Source organism: Dendrobates tinctorius, unplaced genomic scaffold (assembly GCF_039654945.1).
Source record: "Dendrobates tinctorius isolate UK_male_01 unplaced genomic scaffold, ASM3965494v1 ptg000037l, whole genome shotgun sequence".
Classification (NCBI taxonomy): Eukaryota; Metazoa; Chordata; class Amphibia; order Anura; family Dendrobatidae; genus Dendrobates; species Dendrobates tinctorius.
The window spans coordinates 25,986,796-26,008,890 of NW_027361705.1; the positions used below are offsets into that span (position 1 = coordinate 25,986,796).

At 48.3% G+C, this 22,095-nt stretch overlaps 1 protein-coding gene across 1 annotated transcript in view; it reads right to left on the reverse strand.

The window, feature by feature from the left end:
* Positions 1–22,095, reverse strand: part of INCENP (inner centromere protein) — an 87,927-nt gene that overhangs the window by 53,962 nt on the left and 11,870 nt on the right. The window contains exons 3-10 of the mRNA XM_073573958.1: positions 21,525–21,635; positions 20,628–21,388; positions 20,499–20,547; positions 5,819–5,843; positions 3,759–3,879; positions 2,690–2,723; positions 2,018–2,132; positions 1,283–1,429 (exon numbers count right to left, since the gene is read on the reverse strand). Coding sequence (XP_073430059.1) covers positions 1,283–1,429; positions 2,018–2,132; positions 2,690–2,723; positions 3,759–3,879; positions 5,819–5,843; positions 20,499–20,547; positions 20,628–21,388; positions 21,525–21,635 — 1,363 coding nt within the window. The remainder of the gene's footprint in view (positions 1–1,282; positions 1,430–2,017; positions 2,133–2,689; positions 2,724–3,758; positions 3,880–5,818; positions 5,844–20,498; positions 20,548–20,627; positions 21,389–21,524; positions 21,636–22,095) is intronic.

Below are 22,095 nucleotides of genomic sequence, written 5' to 3' on the forward strand. Positions count from 1 at the left end.
GCTACTTCTGGTAGGCTGGCGGCTCGGCACTGCATCTGGCGAGAGAGCAGCAGCAGCAAGAGCTCTTGCCCCACTTCCCTTGTGAAGTTTCTTGGGCATGAGTGAGTCTTCTGTGGTCATCCCTCTTTCCGAGAGGGATCCACTGCACTCAAGCCTCCTCCGGTGCCCATTCACAGCCCCTCACCCCTCCTGCCACGCCACCGGGATGAACTTTTGCCGGCCAGCGTTTGGGCGCCGCCATCTTGGATTCCGGCGCCGTCCCCTATGTCACATGGGCACGCCCATTCCCAGCGTGCCTTGCGTGTGACGTCAGTGGCGCGACCGCCCCTCCTGGACATTGGCAGAAGGGGGGAGGGCGGCGCGGCAGCCACGGAAGAGCCCCTGGACGCCTGACCGTGCTGCACTGACGCCCGTTTGGACGCTGAGCCCCCGGGCGACCCGCAGACGGTGCTTCCACCCCCGACGTCCAGCGCACAGGCTCTGCCTGAGCTTCCACGCTGGCACGGATGTGGGCAGGTACAGACATCTTGACACGCCGTCTTCAGCACACGGGTCCCTGTCAGGACAGGAAACCCAACTGAAGTGAGGGAGAGGTACCGTCCCTTTTATCTTCAATAGGGTTCCTGTCCTGGCTGGGCGAATCCCCTCTCTCATGTGTGCCGTCATGGGAGACGGGAAAAACATTTTTTAAAAAAGGTCTTGGGTTTTCTTTATGGTGGTTCAACTGAGTATACCTATATATTAGCAAATGCTTTAGGTGTTCTAAATGTACTGAGCACTCCCTGGCAAGTGTACAGTGCACACTGACAATTTATAATAGAGAGCCAACTGTGAGGGTGGATATAGTGGCTAACAGGTGAAGGTGAATATAGTGGCTAACAGCTCCCTGCACCCCACCCCAATGACAGAAAGTGAGCGGCTGCAGGCGGAATAGCACTTCATTCTCTCCCTGTAGCTGCTGCTCCAGTGATTTTGCCACAGAGACAGACACGTTTTCACAGAAACACATCACTGCTTGAAAAACAAACGTCATGAAATGAGAGCGCTTGTCACCATTCCCTGGCTAGCATGAGTCTGCTAACAGATTATAACACTGAAGGGCTAATGTGCCTTTTTCTAATATTACAGTACTGACCGCACAATTTTCTTACAGAAAAGCTCAATTTCAGGGGCCATAAAGACTCCTGAACACACTGTGCGAGCATGACAGGACCTTGTTCTGGCTCCTCTTATTGTATTATACAAGAACATTGTTGGTGGTCCAATGTGAAGTTTCACATACCTTGGCATCCACTTTGAGAGGAGTGTTGCGCTTTATAAAAGTTTTTGCGATGAGACTTTTCCCAATAGATCCTGGAGTCATCATTAGCAGCTGATTTTTTTGTACTGTATGCAAGAAACTCCTCATATGAGGAGGTGGTTTTATAACCTAAAACATAAGAAACATGAAGTAAAAAGAGGGTCTTTTTTGTATTACTCAAATTAGGCTCAAAAGATTAAAAGACCCCTTAAATATTCTGTGAATAAAATAAAGAGACACTAAAATTAGAGAACCCTTTATTAAAAGTTTCCATACATTTTATATATTGCCCCCAAAAACATGTGCATCCATATTAATATGGAGAATAGTGGGAGCGCTGTGCAATGTAATGAAGTAAACCACAATTCCCCAGCATCCTCTCCATTCCCCACTTACCCGATGTGGCACAGCCTTATCAGATCAATATCCAGAGTTCTCGTCGATTTTCCGTAACTATACAGGCAATTCAATAATTGGCTTGCACATGTGTAGAAACACCAACATTTAGCAAGCCTGGTTTTGAAATAACCACAGCAACCACATTTATACGTAAAGTGGACACTATTGAGAAGAATATGAATCACAAGAAGTGGACTATATTGCAGTCATTCTTTACTTGAAGGATCAATTTAGCCCCATTATACTGAACAGGGAAAACCTCTTCAACTACAAAGTCTACATTATAACACAACATCTTTAATTGGTCGGGAAACTCACTTTGCTAGGAGGACATGGGGGAGAAGGAGTTTTCTTCCTTGGAGGTGAATTCACTGGTTCGTCACTAGACTGGTCATCAGACAATTCATCCACAGCACGTTTATAGCTCTTTCGTCTGAAACAAGAATATACAATTATAACCCTTTATCAAATTACAATATACCAGTTTTATTTTTTTTTGGCCAACTTGTAAAACTTCCAGAAGGATTCAAGAGGGATCTTCCAAGTAAATTAGATATTTGCACAATAATTCACAAATTTTCCCCACCACTCCCAATACTTTTTCCTTTTAAAAGGCTAGCACAGCTTAGCTTAAATGGGTTGTCTGGTCTAAATGACAAGTCTGCAGTCACTATGTGACTAAAGACTTGTCAATCCTGACAAAGCATGCTGTGAAAATTCTCCGGTGTCGGCGGTCACGTACCTGCAAATATGCGCTATGCATACTCCCAGGCAGAATACAAGACTGTTTCTGGTGCTTAATGCAATATAGTGCAAGGCCACAAACAGTCTAGCCAGAAGTATGCCTACTGGAGTCACGTGACCGCTGCTCCCAGCGCAGAGACCGGAGAAGCCTCACAGTGCGTATTATGTATTTATTCATCTTTACTATTGCCTTAGCTGCTTTAAGCAGTCAACATCTAATTTTACTAGAATGCCATTGATTTTTACCTTATAGTTTGATCGTCCACATCAGGATCAGTCTCTGTAGATAGCAGAATGAAATATGTTACTTAGGTTTCTGAAAAAGGGTCCCCTTAGCTTGGATAACTACGGCACTTCTAAAAATCAATAAGAGGTTCATGGGATAAACATATTACATATTGTAATCCGATTTCTTATATTTTATTTTTATTCTACTTCTCCATAATTAATGCGGCCCGAACCGCTTGGCGCAGAGTCCCTGTTCAGGCGGCGTTTCGAAGCCCTCGGTGGGGACAGGTGTGCTATTTTTGAAGTTGATCCGATTATTTTATCATCTACAATACATTTTAAGCAAAAATTTTCCCATAGGAATTAATGGCGACCTCTCCATGACCCCCAACTGACATGGATTGAAGCCAAAGTGCAGGTGCAATGACCTTACAAAGATGGCAGCTATGCAAATGCAGCTTCCACACATGACCCGTATTAGCCAATAGAAGCTGACAGATCGCTGATTCAAGGTCTTAAAGGCGCAGCGCGCCAATTGCTTCTGAAAATCCCCACCTGGTGATGGCTAACCTTGGCAGTCCAGATGTTGTAAAACTACAACTCCCAGCATGCCCTTGCAACCTGCAGCAGTTGAAGCATGCTGGGAGTTGTAGTTCTCCAACAGCTGGAGTGCCAAGGTTCGCCATCACTGCAGTCGGACGCCAAAGTGGCTTTAGAAGCTCAGTGTGCCAAAGTGGCCCGGAGCGCCAAAGTGGCCCCCGAGGCAAAGTGGCAGCATGTGTCAACATGGCTAAAGTGGCTACAGAGGTGCCGAATGTGCCAAAGTGGCCACCAAGCGGCCAAAGTGGCTACCAAGCGGTCACCAAGTGGCTACCAAGGTGCCGAATGTGCCAAAGTGGCTACCAAGTGGCCACTGAGGTGCCGAATGTGCCAAAGTGGCTATACACAACATTCATATTCTAACTTTACTTTCTTACAGTCGACACCTGATAAACTGCTGTAAAGCTAGCAGCGCTGTTCAAGCACCATGTATTTCCTTCAGGAAATGCCCATCTAGTTGTCCATTGTAGTAATGTACACAACTAACCAGTGTCCAAGGTCAACGACTGTCCTGTCACCATTAGTTCTGGCTCGGTATCCAGCTGGTTGCTAATGGTAATCTTTTTGAAAGCCCTTGTTCGCACAGAATGACTAGGGTTTTCAGGAGCCTGTAAAGCAAGAAACATGCAACAATATTGTACCTGGTTAGGTAAAGACTCTGGAAAGTAATTGAAACAATGCTCAGGTTTACAGCAAATGTGAACAGGCCAAATTTTTCAAATCTGGCACTTTGTGTGAATAACACCGAAATGTTTCAACATATCGTGGTGATTGAGACTTTTTTGGGATACATTTTATGTTAATGGAAAATTTAGGTGGATGCGTTTACTTGGAAAAACCTCTGAAATGTGACCAAAAGTTTTTTTGTTTTTTTTTTAAATGTGCACGTTTCAAACTTTTAATGACTATCCTTTTTAATTCGGATAGTCATGCCACAAAAAAGGAAAAGAAAAGAATTAACCCCTTAACGACCACCAATATGCCTTTTAAAGGCAGCAGTTAAGGGTACTGAAACCACAGCGCCCCTCCAGCCTCGGAATTTCTCCGGGGTCTCAGCTGCCGGGGATAGCCGAGACCCCAGAGAACATGATTAGAGTTAAGGTTGGGGGGCTAAAGTTAGGGGTGTGTTGGAATTAGAATTGGCGGGTTTTCACTGTTTAGGCACATCAGGGGATCTCCAAACGCGATAAGGTGTCTGATCTCAATTCCAGCCAATTCTGCCTTGAAAAAGTCAAAAGGTGCTCCTTCTCTTCCAAGCGCTGCCGTGCGTCCAAACAGTGGTTTAACCCCATATGGAGTATCAGCGCACTCATTACAAATTGCACAACTTTTGTGGGTCATATTCTCTTTTTACACTTGTGAAAATAAAAAAAAAAATTGTTCTGAATTAAAATGTTTGTGAAAAAAGTTAAATGTTCATTTTTTCCCCTTCCACATTGCTTCAGTTCCTGTGAAGCAAGTAAAGGGTTAATAAACTTCTTGAATGTGGTTTTGAGCACCTCGAGGGGTGCAGTTTTCAAATGGTGTCACTTGTGTATTTTCTATCATACAGACTCCTCAAAGTGACTTCAAATGTGATGTGGTCCCTAAAAAAAAAAAAATGTAAATTGTTGTAAAAATGAGAAGTCGCTGGTCAACTTTTAACCCTTATAACTTCCTAACAAAAAAATAAAAATTGTTGTTTCCAAAATTGTGCTGATGTAAAAGTAGACATGTGGGAAATGTTATTGAAGTATTTTGTGTGACATATCTCTGATTTAAGGGCATGAAAATTAAAATTTGAAAAGTGCAAAATTTTAATTTTGCCATATTTCCCTTTTTTCATAAATAATTACAAGTCATATCGACGAAGTTTTACCACTAACATGAAGTACAATATATCACGAAAAAAACACTCTCGGAATCAGCGGGATCCGTTAAGGCGTTCCAGAGCTATAACCTCATAAAGTGACAGTGATCAGAATTGTAAAAATTGGCCTGGTCATTAAGCAGCAAATTGGTTCAGTCACTAAGGGGTTAAACATTTACCATCAGCACCATGTGTAAAATGTTCTTTTATTTTGTTAAGGCCACACAATCATGATATCAGGGTGCCAAAGGGGTTAAAGACACTGATAACCATCGAGATGCGTGGTCACTATTGACAGCAGCATCTAAGGGTTAACAGGCACGGTCAGTGCAAACACTAATTGCGACTGATGCAGCAGGATGTCATCCATAGTGTACAGCTAATAGTCTCGCCATTTTTGCACACATACGAGCTATGCAAACATTTTTGCTTCTTTTCAAAAGCATTTACTCCAGAATTAAATGAGTCTGTCCTTAAAGATTAACTACGACTACCACTCAGTACCGGTATAGAAGTCGACTCAGTTCACATATGCAAAAAAATAATCTATAATATTGTGCCTACCAAGTCATATCCTTTGTGCAACCAATTTGGCAAACTGTTATGGCTGTCCGTGTAAACAGCATATCATGTAGGCCCATTGACCTAACACCCAAGCATATGCTACGTAGCTGCTACACAAATGGCTTCTTCCTTACCTCAACAAGTTCAGTCGTCTTTGGTCTGTGAAAGAGAATTCATTAAAATAAGAAAATCAGGAAATAAAAAACTTGCAATATATGCAAAGTGCAAATTTAAGTACAAAGTCCATAATATCCCTAATACAATATGTTTGTAACATAGTTGAACCAGAGTGATTGTAGTTTTAACCCCTTCAAGACCTTGTCCTTTTTCGTTTTTAGCGTTTCCGTTTCTCACTCCCCTTCTTCCCAGAGCCATAACTTATCTTTCTGTCAATATGGCCATGTGAGGGTTTGTTTATTTTTTGCAGGACAAGTTGTACTTTTGAACGACACCATTGGTTTTACCATATAGTGCACTTTATAATGGGAAAAAAAAATTCCAAGTTCGGTGAAATTGCAAAAAAAGTGCAATTCCACAATTTTTTTTTTTTTACCATGTTCACCAAATGCTAAAACTGACCAGGTCATTACGAGTTCATAGACACCAAACATGTCTAGGTACTTTTTAAATGAAAACAAATATCCAAAAGAAAAAACAGGATTTTTAGTTGCTTACCGTAAAATCTGTTTCTCTGAGCCTTCATTGGGGGACACAGGAACCATGGGTGTATGCTGCTGCCACTAGGAGGCTGACACTATGCAGAAAAAAAAAGTTAGCTCCTCCTCCGCAGTGTACACCCCGCCGACTGGAAATAGGATGTTCAGTTAGTGAGAAAGCAGTAGGAGAAGCCATCTGTAACGATATAAAAACCACAGATACACAAATCCACACTATCAATATTATACAGTAAACCGAGCTGTTCAACTTGGGAGGGTGCTGTGTTCCCCAATGAAGGCTCAGAGAAACAGATTTTACGGTAAGCAACTAAAAATCCTGTTTTCTCTATCACCTTCTTGGGGGACACAGGAACCATGGGATGTCCCAAAGCAGTCCCCAAATGGAGGGAACAGCAAATAACTCCATCCGGACGAGGAAGTCACCCTCGTCACCTGCGAGGTCTTTTTTACCCCGATGGGCTTTGAAAATCTTATGGACCTGTGGGGAACATATCATGGCACTTCAAAGGTGCCCGACGAAGACCCTAAGAGTACCGTCAGGAGGACACACACTGCCCGGGCAGAGCGCGTTGTACTGAAAAGAACGCAGTCCTTCCTGAGCCGGCAAGCCTACTAATGCCGACCAGTTTCCTCAAACAGAAGTCTAACTTGAAGGCCCGAGGAACTCTACACTTCAAGCCTGACCTTGAGAAGTACCGTTGCTGTGGTCAAGTAGCCTGATGAGAGGGCGTCATGAAGGAAAAGTCCGAGGCGGATGAAAGAAAGGGAATTCAGAATGACGAAGAGTGGACCCTTGATCCACAGGAAGTGCACCACAGCTGTTACAGACTCTGTAAGACCCCAGGAGTGGTTGAGAGTCTGAAAGAGAAAGATACCAACTAAAACAGGGAAATGAACCCGTTCGTGCAAAAGCCAAAGCCTTGAAGAATCAGGAACTGGATAAGAGCTTCATTGAATAAGGAAAAATCCTGCGATTCACAGAAGGTAAATGTTGAACGAAGAAATTTCCTTCCTGAAAAACAAGGATGGGCTCAATCCTAGATCTCCAAACGTCATGCAGAGGAAGAGGCACCGAAGAAACGACGAGGCTGAGACTGAGGAAGGGGAGCGCTTGTCCTTCCGGTGATCTCTTTAATAATTTGGTCTATTGGAGCTACACGGAGGGAACGGAAAATTGGTGAGGGACCTAGATGGGCATAATTTCGCTCATGAACAGAAAGCCAACTGGACCCTTAGATGGGAACGATTAGGCGAAAAACTGTCTCCCTGAAGGAAAATTTTTTTGGACAGTAGGAACAGTCAAATCTACCGACCGGTCTCCAGAAAGAATTCTCTGAGCAAACTAGGCCGCGTGTCCATAGAACTTCGCCACACTAGAGGAAGCCAAGGCAGGACACGCTATAGCGGCGGGTGCTTTGAAGGTTGATCCTGCTAACTACTGTGTGAATTCGACGTTGGTATCCTTGAGAGCAGAAAGTCTGGGCGAGGAAAGGCCATAGCGGAGAACTTGGAACCGGAGGGTTCGTAGTCGCAGAAGTAGTCTAATTTGTGAAGCGCTCAGGAAAAAAAGATATACCGAGGTGCCTCCTTATTTGGAAACGGCTGAAGTCAATTCCATGAGAATATGACAAGACCTGAGAGCAGGCCCTGAGAACCTGTTAAAGAACCGAACACTGAAAACATACTGAATGGAACCAGGGGATAACCTGGATCTCATCTCTGCAATGTAGGCACCGGTTGGCTATGAAGAGACAATTGATCGCTCAATTAAGCAGGTAGACTGAAAACTACTGGATGCCCCTTCAGACTGAGATCAAGGGGAAGATAAACCCCACATACAGGGATGAGGGCGAATATAGAAAAAAAATAAGCCTAGCAAGACTAAAACAGTCGAGCCAGGAAATTCCACGGCAAAACATGAAGTATGGCAACTGCAAAGAAAGTTGGCTCTAGGTGGCCAAAGTAGACCCAGAAAGACAACTATAGGCTGATGAAAGGAAGGTCAATCCTTATGACGATGTAAACGGCCGAATCCATCCTGGACCCTCCGGAGTAGGGAGAGGATTGCAGTGTGTAGAACCGCGTGACTAAGTCTAAGACAACACGCGCCCGAAGAACACAGAAAAAAAATACAGTAACATGTTTCTTATTTCAGCCGGAATTGTATCACCATACTCATCCTTAGATCCAAGACTGGAGCAGCTTTCTACCCTGGTCGATACTTACGCAGAGTGAGATCCCACTCCTGTCTGAGGTGAGATACTTGCCCCAGTCACGGCCAAAAGTCACATCTGTGATCCGCTGGGGGCTTTATCCGGTGTCTGTAAGAAAGCATAGGTAAGTTCCGACAAATAGGGAGCTTAGGCATTGTGGTACCTCGAAGGCCCTTGGGACATACTAGAACCTATAAACTACTATTAGCCAAACCTTAATGATAGGCGTAACACACCGGGCAGTAAAGCTAGACTGCAGACGGTACTGTAACTGGACAGAAGGTGGGACAAAACTCTTGTGGAGTAACTCACCCCTAGGGTCCAGGTCATGCTACAGTAAATCTCAACCATCCGTACCTGACACGAGAGTGTCTGACCTACCTGAAGGTGGAGTCTACAGATATGTTGCTACTGAGATCCGCCCTGGGGTACAGAGATCCCCTCCGTTTGGACCTGGTAGCCTTTGACGTTTAACTGCTAATAGACCACAGAGTCACCTCATCTAGAGTGGTGATTATACGGGAGCTAGACAGACGCTGCAAAGGACCCTGAGGAACGTGAGAGAGGGTGCTCCTGACTCATCTGCCAATGGGACAGTAAAGCTGGGCCGGTATAGTCGCTCGACCTCGGGTACGGTTGAATTACCGGAAAGATGGCGTGTATTGACTAACCATGTCTGGTAGAGGACTATCCAAATGCTCGATAAGGATAGAATACTGCTGCAATAGGAGGCGAGGAACCTGAATACGAGAGCGTGTGACTCACCTGAATACGGTACTGAACACCAGTACAACTGGAGCAGTCAACCTAGGACACGTCTCCACAGTAATACGGCCATTTCAACCACTGTACCTGGTAGGTGTTGTGTCTAAAGCCTGGATAGCGGATTTGGCATAGCTGCCAACGTCTCTAAGTAACCTGTGAACAAATCAGCGTGGAGAGAACCCAGAGAAGGATATAGGAGACAGCCGCTCTGTGTTGCGGTGCAGTCTAGGCACCTGACGACATTAGGCAGAATAACGGCTTCTGTGTTATGGTCTGGGCCTGGGATAGAATAATGGCTTCACGTGTGATAAGCCGTACCACGCAGTCTGTATTAAAGCATATTCTGACCAGTCAATTCTTTTGACAGTAGAACAGTAGGCCTGGAATCAGAGGGATACTAAACTCTACTCTCTGTTGTGCGACAGGGTTCCAACTACTGGATCTGCGAGTTGTGGTCAGCTTCTTTATCCACTGAGCCACCGCAGAAAATTGCTGGGTCACACAGATTTGATTTCTTATCCAGCTGGAAATGCGTCCCAAACACTGCAGAAGTGAAGGGACGGCAACAGCTCATCATTCTGCTTAGAGAAGTGATGCCAGCGTCCGGATTGCTTGCGAGCTGGAGATATGGAAGCATTTGCTATGCCGAGGCTCCCGAATCATTATGTGTGAAGCAATGGTCGAGTCCTGCTCCGCCTTTAATCAAGGTACGGATCTGCAATCGCAGAAACCACAACAGCCGTGAGACAAAGTCAGATCTCAGAGGCAAGACGTGCGAGTGAAAACTTCTACCCGGCAGACACCATATGGCAAGTCTGAACATGTCTGTCCAATGTACGTGGGCGGATGTAGAGCGGATCGTTTCACAGAACACAGCCGCAAGGGTAACTAATACACCATCGACTGCACGGCTCTTGTGTGCTATGATACTGGACGTACTATTCCACTAGAGACTGAGCGGCAGAAGATTACCATTACGCCAGTGAATTTTGTGCATGACCCCGCACCTGCGAGCGCAGGCTGGTCTCCCATTCGGGTCTCAGCCCAGGCTCAAGCTGCTTATCGGTCGCATCTGACGAATGCGGTCACGCTCAGCCTAGAATGGCCAGTGACACTGGGTTACGATTGCCTAGGGCTGCCCGGCTCTAGAGAACTACCGGCTGTAGGTCACCATTACCCCAGTGACTACAAGACGCCCAGGAACAATTACGTTAGTGACTGTATGGCTCTGGAGCACTGTTACGTCGGTGAACGCACGTTTCCAGAGCACCATAACGCCAGTGACTGCCCGGCTAGATTACGATTAATAAGTACCCCTAGCCGTACAGTGGCTGCACTGTTTACATGAGAGACTGCATCGCTATAGCACAATTCCCATCAGTTTCCATAGGAAAGATGGATTCAATGCGTTATCACTGGCCTGCGAATAGTGAGGCCCAGCTTAATTTTTCTATAAAGTGGAATATGCTCCGCACTGTACCTGTTTAGGCCGAGCAGAGATGGGCAGGAAAGGCTGTACCTGCCCGGAGAAGGAACTAACCGGGTCTCACGCTGGAAGACAATGATCGCCTCTTTTGCCGGAAGGTTGGGGGACAGGGAAAATGGAGGCAGCCTGAGAGAAGCAGTGCAGTAAAGCGCGCGCTTTCACTGAGGGGCCGAGGAAGGGAGAATAGGCAGAAGCAACCGCACTGTTAGAAGGCCGAAGATGGCGCAGCCTAAAGACAGTAGGCAGGCTAGGGGGTGTGGGCGGGCCCGTGCGCCGCCTCAGGGACGCAGGACATAGAGGGAGAGAGCGGTGGGCGGGCCAGAACCGGGCAGGAAAAAAAGCCCGCCCGAGGATGAAGGGGGGCGTGGCCACGACGCCAAACAAGGCCCAAATTGAAGCCGGGGCCTGGAGTAACTGCGGAGCCGCCGCTGCGACCTCTCCCGACATGGATCCCTGCATGAAGCCCGGCTGCAGAGATGAATAAGCTAAGTGCAGCCAGAAGGGCAAAAGCCCTTAGTAAAGAAAGGCGCAGGGAGAGGAGAGAGAAAGGCGCAGGGAGAGGAGGGAGAAAGGCGCAGGGAGAGGAGGGAGAAAGGCGCAGGGAGAGGAGGGAGAAAGGCGCAGGGAGAGGAGGGAGAAAGGCGCAGGGAGAGGAGGGAGAAAGGCGCAGGGAGAGGAGGGAGAAAGGCGCAGGGAGAGGAGGGAGAAAGGCGCAGGGAGAGGAGGGAGAAAGGCGCAGGGAGAGGAGGGAGAAAGGCGCAGGGAGAGGAGGGAGAAAGGCGCAGGGAGAGGAGGGAGAAAGGCGCAGGGAGAGGAGGGAGAAAGGCGCAGGGAGAGGAGGGAGAAAGGCGCAGGGAGAGGAGGGAGAAAGGCGCAGGGAGAGGAGGGAGAAAGGCGCAGGGAGAGGAGGGAGAAAGGCGCAGGGAGAGGAGGGAGAAAGGCGCAGGGAGAGGAGGGAGAAAGGCGCAGGGAGAGGAGGGAGAAAGGCGCAGGGAGAGGAGGGAGAAAGGCGCAGGGAGAGGAGGGAGAAAGGCGCAGGGAGAGGAGGGAGAAAGCCAGCATGGAGGCCTTGTACCTAACTGCCACAGGGAGTGAAGGAGCCGTGAATCCTCTCTTTTTGTGTGAGGAAACCTCATTGTCCAGTGAAGTAAAGACGTCCGTGAATTTTCTTAGGACGTCCGTGTCTCCTCCAAACCGACAGGCTCTGGTGGGTGAGTGGGTGGGGGACGGGGGACCAGGACCATTCTGGATCTCCTGACACATCCGTGTTAGGGGGCTCTTGGTCCCGTGTGGAGAGCTATGAGGATACGGGGTGGCAGTACATGCCGTACTCATCGTCTCTTTGTGGGACTACAGATGTGACTATTCACTCTGTATCCCTCCAGAAAACCTAAAAAGAAACGACGCACACTGAGGTAGATATGGGTCTAATGAAAGACCCGTGTCCACCTCCTACTGACACTAAGCTAAACTGAACATCCTATTTCCAGTCGGCGGGGTGTACACTGCGGAGGAGGAGCTAACTTTTTTTCTGCATAGTGTCAGCCTCCTAGTGGCAGCAGCATACACCCATGGTTCCTGTGTCCCCCAATAAGGCGATTGGTGCTCTCTCTTTTTCCAATACCCACATCGTCTCCATTTATTGGGATCTGGGGCTAGGTGAGGGCTTATTTTTTGTGCGCCGAGCTGACGTCTGTAAAAGATACCATTTTGGTGCAGATGAAATCTTTTGATCGCCCGTTATTGCATTTTAATGCAATGTCGCGGTGACCAAAAAAACAAAAAAAAAAAAAAAAAAAACAAAAAAAAACTTTTTCTCACTACGCCGTCAGCGATCTTGTTAGTCTTTTTTTATTGATGGGGCGATTCTGAACGCAGCGATACCAAATATGTGTATGTTTGATTTTATTTTTATGGTTTAATTTTGAATGGGGCGAAAGGGGGGTGGATTTGAACTTTTTTTTTCCCTTTTGGCATGTTTCAATAGTCTCCATAGGAGACTAGTAGCTGCCTTAGGCTGGTTTCACATTAGCGTTTTGCTCAGCGCATCCATGCGCACCTATGTTTAACATGGCGTGCGCATGGTCTTGCATTTGCACGCGTTCGTATGCGTTTTCATGTGCATGTGTTTTTTCAAGGTGTGAGCCTAGGCGCGCCAGACGCAACCTGATGCATTTTTTGGGTAAGCCGAAAGGCGTAAAAAAACGCTTGCGCATGGAATGCGGCAAAATAACGCATTACAGTCTATGGGAACGCAGGCATGCGCATGGACATGCGGTTGTCTGCGTATTCGTTCGCAAAAATGAGTAGACACTGGTTTTAACCCCTAGAGAATGAATGCGCATAAACGCAAATGCATGATGCGTTTTTCTTTATCGCCTTATTGGGGGACACAGAATACCATGGGTGTATGCTGCTGCTGCTAGGAGGCTGACACTATGCAAAAACAATAAAATTAGCTCCTCCCCGGCAGTATACACCCACCGACAGGCACCAAGCACCTCAGTTTGTGCTTAGTGTCTGTAGGAGGCGGACCGGGATCTCCCCAGATCCGCTTTTTTCTTTTCAGGTTTAGTCTGAACTTTTTAATTTTTCCCTCTTTTGTCTTTTAGGTTATTTTCCATCGGGAAACAGGGTGTAGTTGTCACCCTGATTTCCCATATCATGCGGCTGAGCGAGCAGTGTGGTGTCATCCACATCGCAACTCTCAGTACCGCAGGCAGGACTTTTCCCTTTCGCCTTCCGGTGATAAGGGTTGTGGACAGGTGGCTAGTCCTTGCCGAATCCCCCTCCTCACCCCTCTCTCGGGACAGGGCTGAGAGGAAGACGGCGATCGCAGGTATTTCAAGCCGTCTTCTGCAGGATGCGGGTACAGAGGACTCCCTTCCCCCCAGCGGCCTGCCGTTTCCCCGTGGGCCCCTGTGGTCATCCTCTTCAGGGACGTCAGGTAAGTGCCTGTACGTTCCCTCCGGCCCCCGCATAAGCTCCAGTGCATGGGAGAAGTTGGATCTTGGGATTACAGGTCCACTGTTTTTGAATCTCCCGCCCTTTTTGCCTGCCGCGCGCTCTCACAATGGAACTATCCCTTCCCCTCTTAGTCAGGGAGACGCTGCGGATTCCTTCACTCACCGCAGCAGCGTCGCAAGCAGGGGACCGCTTCATATTTCATCCTGAGCGCGGTATGTCGGGGTGGGCAAGGGGTTGCAGCGCCGGCGCGGGCGCCGTCACTTTCACTTTCACTTTCCCCTCAGCCAGGGGAATTTCTCTGCTCCCTCCTCCATTCCTGAGCGCGCTCTTTCAGCGCGCCTTTTCTAGCCCATCACAGGGCTTCTTTCTCTTTGGAATGCCAGCCTCCCCTCTCTGTCATGCCCCCTCCGTCGCTGGTAGCCAATCACGGTGCAGCCGCTAAGCTCCGCCCCCCATCTTCCAGCACAAGGATTTCCTGGTTGTCTCACTCCTTCCTGCGCTGTTTGGGGGACACTTCAGCGTTTTCTGCTGCTCACAGAATCTCGGTAGGCTCTGCTCTGAGGCAAAGATTAGCTCTCCTCGGCAGTTATTCCATAAATCCTGCGGCCATTCAGTGCAGTCTACTTATGCCCAACCCTTCAGGGGATCTCTGCTTCAGGCCCACCGCTATCTATTATGCCTGTGCGCGCTGTAAAAAGAAGTGGGCATCAGGTCAGTCGTCTCCATTCTGCCCCCCCTGCAGTCCTTCCAATATGTCAGCATCTCAGGAGCGCACAGAGTCCCGGGCGGAGGGCGCTCTTCCCTCCTCTCTCCCCCCGGAGTGGGCCGTTACAATGTCACAGTCTGTGTCTGACTTGACAAAAGTATCACAGTCGCTGGTCCAGGTTTTAGAACGATTACCTCAGCTATCCTCAGCCACCTCTGCCCCGACCACCTCTCGGGGTGAGTCGTCCGCACCTGACCGCGACCTTCAGAGAGACAGACGGGGAAGGTCTTCTAGGAAGCGGGCTCTGTCCACTTCGTCCTCGAGCTCGCAGGGCCCTTCCGCTCCCAGGCCTCCTTCTCCTTCCTCAGATGACAGCCTTCAGTCAGGCGATGATTCTCATTCGGAAGCTAGCTCTGAGGGGAACAGCGTTTCTAAAACGCGGGACATGGTCGATAGTCTTCTTGCAGCTATCTTCCAAACACAAACTTAAAGAGGATGAGGCTCCAGCTCAGGAAAGCTCGGTTGTCCTTAGACGAGCCAGACCTCCGTCCCGAACCTTTCCCAATCACAACGATTTTAATACTACCTTAGCCAAACACTGGGAGCGCCCTGAACAACGTTTCTCAGGCCGCAAGTATTTGGACGTTCTGTACCCCTTTGACGCAGAACTGCTCTCAAAGTGGTCCAAGGCTCCAGAGGTAGATCCTCCAGTATCCCGGATAGCCTCTAAAACGGTTCTCTCTCTTCCAGACGGGGCGTCGCTCAAAGATCCTTCTGACAGGCAGATTGAATCTCTGGCTAAATCTATCTTTGAGGCATCTGGCGCCTCTCTCTGCCCTATTTTCGCATCCGCCTGGGTGGCGAAGGTCATTTCCGCTTGGGCAAAAATCCTTCGCAGAGGCATCTTAGCGTCAGCTCCTCAAGACGAATTGGCAGATCTTGCAGATCAGATTAACCAGGCGGGAAAATACCTTTTGGCCGCCTCCTTGGACGCGGCCGGCTGCGTAGCAAGGGCTAACAGCAACATAGTAGCTGTACGCCGAGTCCTTTGGCTAAAGTCATGGAATGCGGACACTACTTCGAAAAAGTCGCTTACCAATCTGCCATTCCATGGCTCTAGGCTCTTTGGAGCAAAGCTGGATCAGATAATTTCCGATGCCACTGGAGGCAAAAGTACTTCGCTTCCCCAGTCTCGACCAAAACGCCCCTTCAACGGAAGGGGGTTTCGACCATTCAGGCCTTTTCGTCCCTTCTCTGCCACGGAGAGGGCCACTCAACAGGATCGGCCGCCTGCCACCAGGGAGCGGGATCAGAGGAAACCTTCCTACAAACCCGCTCCTCGCTGGAGATCTAGAGGACAATATTCCAGATCTGCAGGAGCCAATTCCGGCAGATTTTCGTCTAAGTGACGGGTCACCCCCACCTGGAATTCCTTCCAGGGTGGGCGGCAGACTTTCCTTTTTCGCGGATGCTTGGCTGTCCGTTGTAGACGACGCTTGGGTCAGAGAACTCGTCGCATCCGGTTACAAAATCGAATTTGCTTCACTCCCGAACAGACGGTTTTTCCGGTCTCGGCCTCCGCGACAGCGGGCCCAGATTCCGGGTTTTCTGCAGGCCATTTCCTCCCTTCTTTCCGCCGGAGTCATTGTTCCCGTTCCCTCAGACGAACGGTTTTCCGGGTTCTACTCCAATCTCTTTGTAGTCCCGAAGAAAGACGGCTCTCTTCGTCCTATTCTGGACCTCAAATTGCTCAATCGCCACGTGAAGATTCTCCATTTCAGGATGGAGTCTCTTCGGTCGGTGATTGCTTCCATGGAGCCCGGGGAATTTCTCTGCTCGGTGGACATTCGGGATGCCTATCTCCACATTCCAATATGTGTGCAACATCAGAAGTATCTTCGATTTGCGTTTCAGGGAGACCACTTTCAGTTCACAGCTCTTCCTTTCGGCCTGGCTTCAGCGCCCCGGGTTTTCACGAAGGTGATGGCGACTGTGATGGCCATCCTTCGCTCCAGAGGGATCCTCATCATCCCTTATCTGGACGATCTTTTGATCAAGGGTTCGTCTCGCCAGGACTGTCTCCGGAGCCTTCAGATAACCCTGGACACTCTCAGCCGCCTAGGTTGGCTAGTCAACAAGGAGAAGTCCATTCTGGTCCCCACCCAGCGTCTGACCTTTCTGGGTATGGAATTCGACACGGAGCTAGCCCGTGTTTTTCTTCCAAAGGAAAAGTTTGCAACTCTGTCCAAGTGCATCAAATCTCTCAAGAGGCCTGTTCCCATTCCCATTCGGTTCGGCATGAAGGTCCTGGGGAAGATGGTGACCTCCATGGAGGCAGTGCCCTTTGCGCAGTACCACCTTCGCCCTCTCCAGCTGTCTCTGCTTTCAGCCTGGGACAAGACCACGATGTCCTTGGACCGTCCTATTCGGCTTCCTCTCAGAGTGAGGCAGTCTCTCACTTGGTGGCTACGGCCAGCGTCAGTTCTCCAAGGGAGGTCCTTCCTTCCTCCTCAGTGGCAAATCATCACCACCGATGCAAGCCTTCTAGGATGGGGAGCCGTGTTCCATCAGAAAGCGGCCCAAGGACGCTGGAAGCCACAGGAGTCTCTCCTTCCAATCAATCTTTTGGAGATCAGGGCGATTTTCCTTGCCCTTCTTCACTGGCAGCCCCTCCTTTCCGGCAAGCCGGTCCGCATTCAGTCGGACAACGCCACGACCGTGGCGTACATAAACCATCAGGGGGGTACGCGCAGCAAACAGGTAATGTCAGAAGTGGCCAAGATATTCCGCTGGGCAGAACGTTACGTTCCGACAATCTCTGCCGTCCATATTCCAGGGGTGGAAAATTGGGCAGCCGACTTTCTGAGTCGCCAGGGCCTAGCGTCCGGCGAATGGTCCCTGCACCCCGCGGTTTTCTCTCAGATATGCGACCGTTGGGGCACCCCGGATGTCGATCTCATGGCATCTCGGATGAACCACAAGGTACCGCAGTTCGTAGCCAGGTCCAGGGACCCTCTAGCCGTCGCATGCGACGCACTGGTGACTCCGTGGTCCCAGTTTCAACTTCCGTATTTGTTCCCGCCTCTGGCATTGATCCCTCGGGTGGTAAAAAAGATAAAATCAGAAGGCGTACCAGTGATTCTAGTTGCTCCAGATTGGCCAAGACGGCCTTGGTACGCGGAGCTGGTCAACATGCTCGCGGACGTTCCCTGGAGGCTTCCGGACCGTCCAGACCTTCTCTCGCAAGGCCCCCTTTACCACGAGAATTCTCAGTCTCTGAGTTTGACGGCATGGCCATTGAGACCGCAATTCTAAAGGAATCAGGTCTGTCCAGTCAGGTTATTCAAACTATGATCAGAGCCAGGAAACCAGCCTCTTCCCGCATTTACTATAGGTACTGGAAGGCTTTTTTCCGTTGGTGCGATGATAGCAAAGTCTTCCCAATGTCGTTTTCTATCCCGTCTATCCTAGGGTTTCTTCAAGCTGGGTTAGACGCGGGTCTGTCCCTCAGTACGCTCAAGGGCCAGGTTTCCGCTCTCTCTATCCTCTTCCAAAGAGAGCTAGCTTCTCTACCACAGGTCAAGACTTTTCTACAAGGGGTTTCCCACGTGGCTCCCCCTCATCATTCGCCAATAGACCCGTGGGATCTCAACCTCGTTCTTAGCGCGCTCCAGAAGGTGCCGTTCGAGCCTCTCCAGGACATTCCTTTGTCCCTTCTCTCTTGGAAGGTCACCTTTTTGATCGCCATTTCCTCCATCAGAAGAGTTTCTGAATTGGCGGCCTTGTCATGTCGTTCCCCTTACCTCATTCTCCATCAGGACAAAGCCGTCCTCAGGCCCGTTCCTTCTTTTCTTCCAAAGGTGGTTTCCGCTTTCCATATCAATGAGGATATCGTCCTTCCTTCTTTTTGTCCGGCTCCATCTCATCCTCTTGAGAAGTCTCTCCACAAACTGGACGTAGTTAGAGCCCTGCGTGTCTATCTTGCCAGGACCTCTTCCTTCCGTCTGTCCGATTCCTTGCTAATCATCTCTGAAGGTCGCCAGAAGGGCCTTCCGGCTTCCAAATCCACGATCGCTCGCTGGATTCGTTCTACCATTCTGGAAGCGTATCGTCTTCAGGAAAAGCGGCCCCCTCCGGGAGTAAGAGCTCATTCCACCCGGGCTGTGGCGGCTTCGTGGGCTGCTCGTCACCAGGCCTCGGCCATGCAAATTTGCAAGGCTGCAACCTGGTCATCCTTGCACACCTTCACGAGGTTCTACAGGGTTCATACCCAGGCCTCGTCTGATGCTGTGGTTGGTAGGAAGGTTCTGCAGGCGGCGGTGGCTCACCGGCCGACCTGAGCCTTTCGGTTACTTTCGTTCCTTTTTGCTGTTCCCACCCTTGGGACTGCTTTGGGACGTCCCATGGTATTCTGTGTCCCCCAATAAGGCGATAAAGAAAGATGGATTTTTGGTTCTTACCGTAAAATCTCTTTCTTGGAGCCTTCATTGGGGGACACAGCACCCTCCCTTTTTCAGTTGTACCGTGTTGGGTCTTAGAGTCCCCTGTTGGGTTGGTACATATGGTTCGAGTTTTTTCTCGTTGCTTCTCCTACTGCTTTTTCACCAACTGAGGTGCTTGGTGCCTGTCGGTGGGTGTATACTGCCGGGGAGGAGCTAATTTTATTGTTTTTGCATAGTGTCAGCCTCCTAGCAGCAGCAGCATACACCCATGGTATTCTGTGTCCCCCAATGAAGGCTCCAAGAAAGAGATTTTACGGTAAGAACCAAAAATCCATCTTTTGCATGCGTTTCTATTGCGTATGATTCGCTGCGCAAAAAACGCTAATGTGAAATTAGCCTTAGCCCGATTGGCTCTGCTACATACAGGCAGATGGCCTCAATGTAGTAGAATTGCTGACTTTTTATGAGCGGCGCTCATAGCAATCCAGCACTGACAACCACCGAGGTCTCCAGGCGACCTTGGGTTGTGATGCCAACACACCGGTGACCCACAATCACGTAACGCGGGTCGCATATTTCCGTCACAAATGCCAGAAGCTCCATTTAAATGCCGCTGTTTAGTTAATAGCTGCGGGTGGATCGCGATTCCACCCATGGCTATTGCAGGCACATGTCCGGTATGATGGGTGTCGCAGGTCTGGCACCTCCCATCTTCATGCGATGTCATCCTGCTTGCTTTGTGTCGCGGTCCTGCGTAGGCGTACTGATCTGCCCTGTTGAGGGCAGAGAAAAGTACTGCAGTGTGCAGGCACCGGGAAAGGTCAGAGAGGTTCAGCGCCTGCGTACTGCAGTACTCTGCTCTGCCCTCAACAGGGTACATCAGTACGCCTGCGCAGGAGCGTGACACGAAGCAAGGAAGATGACGACATTGCATGAAAATGGGAGGACCCGGACCTGCGACGGGTAAGTATAATAAAACTTGTTTTTCTTTCAGGTTAGATCGGGGGCTTATCTACAGCATTGTAGATAAGCCTTGAAAGGCAATGGCCGCAGCTTATAGCTGAAAAACGAGTTGATAGGTTCCCTTTAAAAGTAGTGACAAAAGATGGAACATATGCACAGCAACTCGTTTTGACATTCCTGTGCATATGTCCATTTTTTTTTTAGCATTTTTAGAGCACTTTTTCAGACAAGTTCCAAGTGAAATCCACCTGAAAGACTTTAAGTGCATATACACACTGCAGAGATAACATTTTTTTGCTGTGGTATTTGTTGGAAGTTTTTTTTCTATCAAGATCTTCAAAATGGTTCAAGTATTGTCTATAACGTGTTGTGCAACTTTTTAGCACAAAAACCTGATGTGAAAAAAGTCACTCAAGTGTGGAGATTGGAGCACAATTTAAAAAAAAAAAAAATAAGGGAAAAAAGGCACATATGCAGTATTGAAACAGACTCATTGTGTCACCTTACATTACAGTACATGTGTCTTCACTAGAGAAGCAGTATGCTTAATAATCAAGCAATTAAATGGAAGAAGTTAAGATAAAAATGCTCCTACCCAAGTTTCACAGTGACTTCTTCATCCATTACTTCAATAGAACTCTGGTCTGTAAAAGCAAAACAAATTATGTAACTAACAAACTGCAGGGTAATTAACTGTAAATGTATCAGCACATGGGGCACTTACAACTCTTATAGCTAGAAGATGATGACATCTCTGAAGCTTTTTTCTGTGAAACAGATCGGCGGATGGATTTGCGCACAGCTGCTCTGGTCATACTTTCGCGCTTGCTAGCGAGAGAGTACTGATTAGCCAGAGATGCTCGGCAGCTGGTTGATTTCCGCCCAACAATACTGCGGCGGACAGACCGGCGGTCAGATTTTGACCCTGTGGGTGTCACACTGTAGTTTGACAGTTCCAGTGATAGCTCCTTGGCAGCTTGTGAAACAGGCTGAGCACATTCAAGTTTGAGATCCATTGACTCAATAACAGCCACCTGTGTTTTAGGTGTAGAGCTGGCAGCAATCTTTAATTTGGCTGCAGTGCGACCATTCTTCTCAGGCGTGGAAAGCACTGAAGGCTCATCAGCAACGGCTGGGGGAGCCATTGGAATAGGTGTTGCAGATGAAGTTGGGACCACAGTTTCTAAGACAGGATTTTTCTCTTCAGAGACTAACTCTGAGAGCTGCAAATCTGCACTACGACGTTCATCTGCACTAATCCGCACTTGCAAAAATCTGTCGTTAGGTACATTTGATGAGAGTTGTTCTAGTGGTTTCTCAGCTACTGGCACACAAATCACGCTGGCTTGCGCCTTGGCTCTTGTCATTTTCTTAGGCTGCTGTTCAGTCTCCTCCTTAATGGATGTATCAAGTGGTTTAATATGTCGAGAAGACATTCTGCGCACCGATGTGCTCCAGCTGACACTGCTTCTTCTCCTGGATATCCTGAAGAAGCAAAATTATTAAACACAATAAAGAATTGTTAATGAAAGGCAAATAGATCGTTATACTATGATGATTCACTATGCAAGTCTGCTTCCTGAGTTCAGTCACAAGACTTTGTTGCCGACGTTCCACTTACCTGCGACCACTAGGATCTCTAATTTCATCTGGCATAACTGACATTCTCTTCTTCCTACGTCTCTTCTGAGATGGTGTCTTTGGCATCAGCTCTGGCTCAGCAGTGAAATCACTGAATTGCAGAAATAGCATACAGTTAGAAAACATCTAGCCACTTGTTCTCCATTTTCAATTACAGCAGTGAGAAAATTAGAGAATGTATATCATAGGCAGAAAAATTAACGTGATATGACAAAAAGTAATCACTATGAAAGATTTCACCAATTCTAGAAGTTCAAAGATTTGCGCACAGTGTCGTAGTCATCTATAAGGCTGTGTGCACACACAGCGTTTTTTTAGCGGTTTTTACCGCGGTTTTCACTATAAAACCGCTAAAAATAAGCTGCACAGTCATTTCTATGCATTTTGCACTTTGTGTGCACATTGATGCGTTTTTTGCCACGAAAAAAACGCATCGCGGTAAAAACCGCAGCATGCACATTAATTTTCCGTTTTTTTCCGCGGTTTAGGCTTCTCCCATGCTTTTAGAAACCGCTGCGGTAAAAAACGCATCAAAACCGCGCAAAAAACGC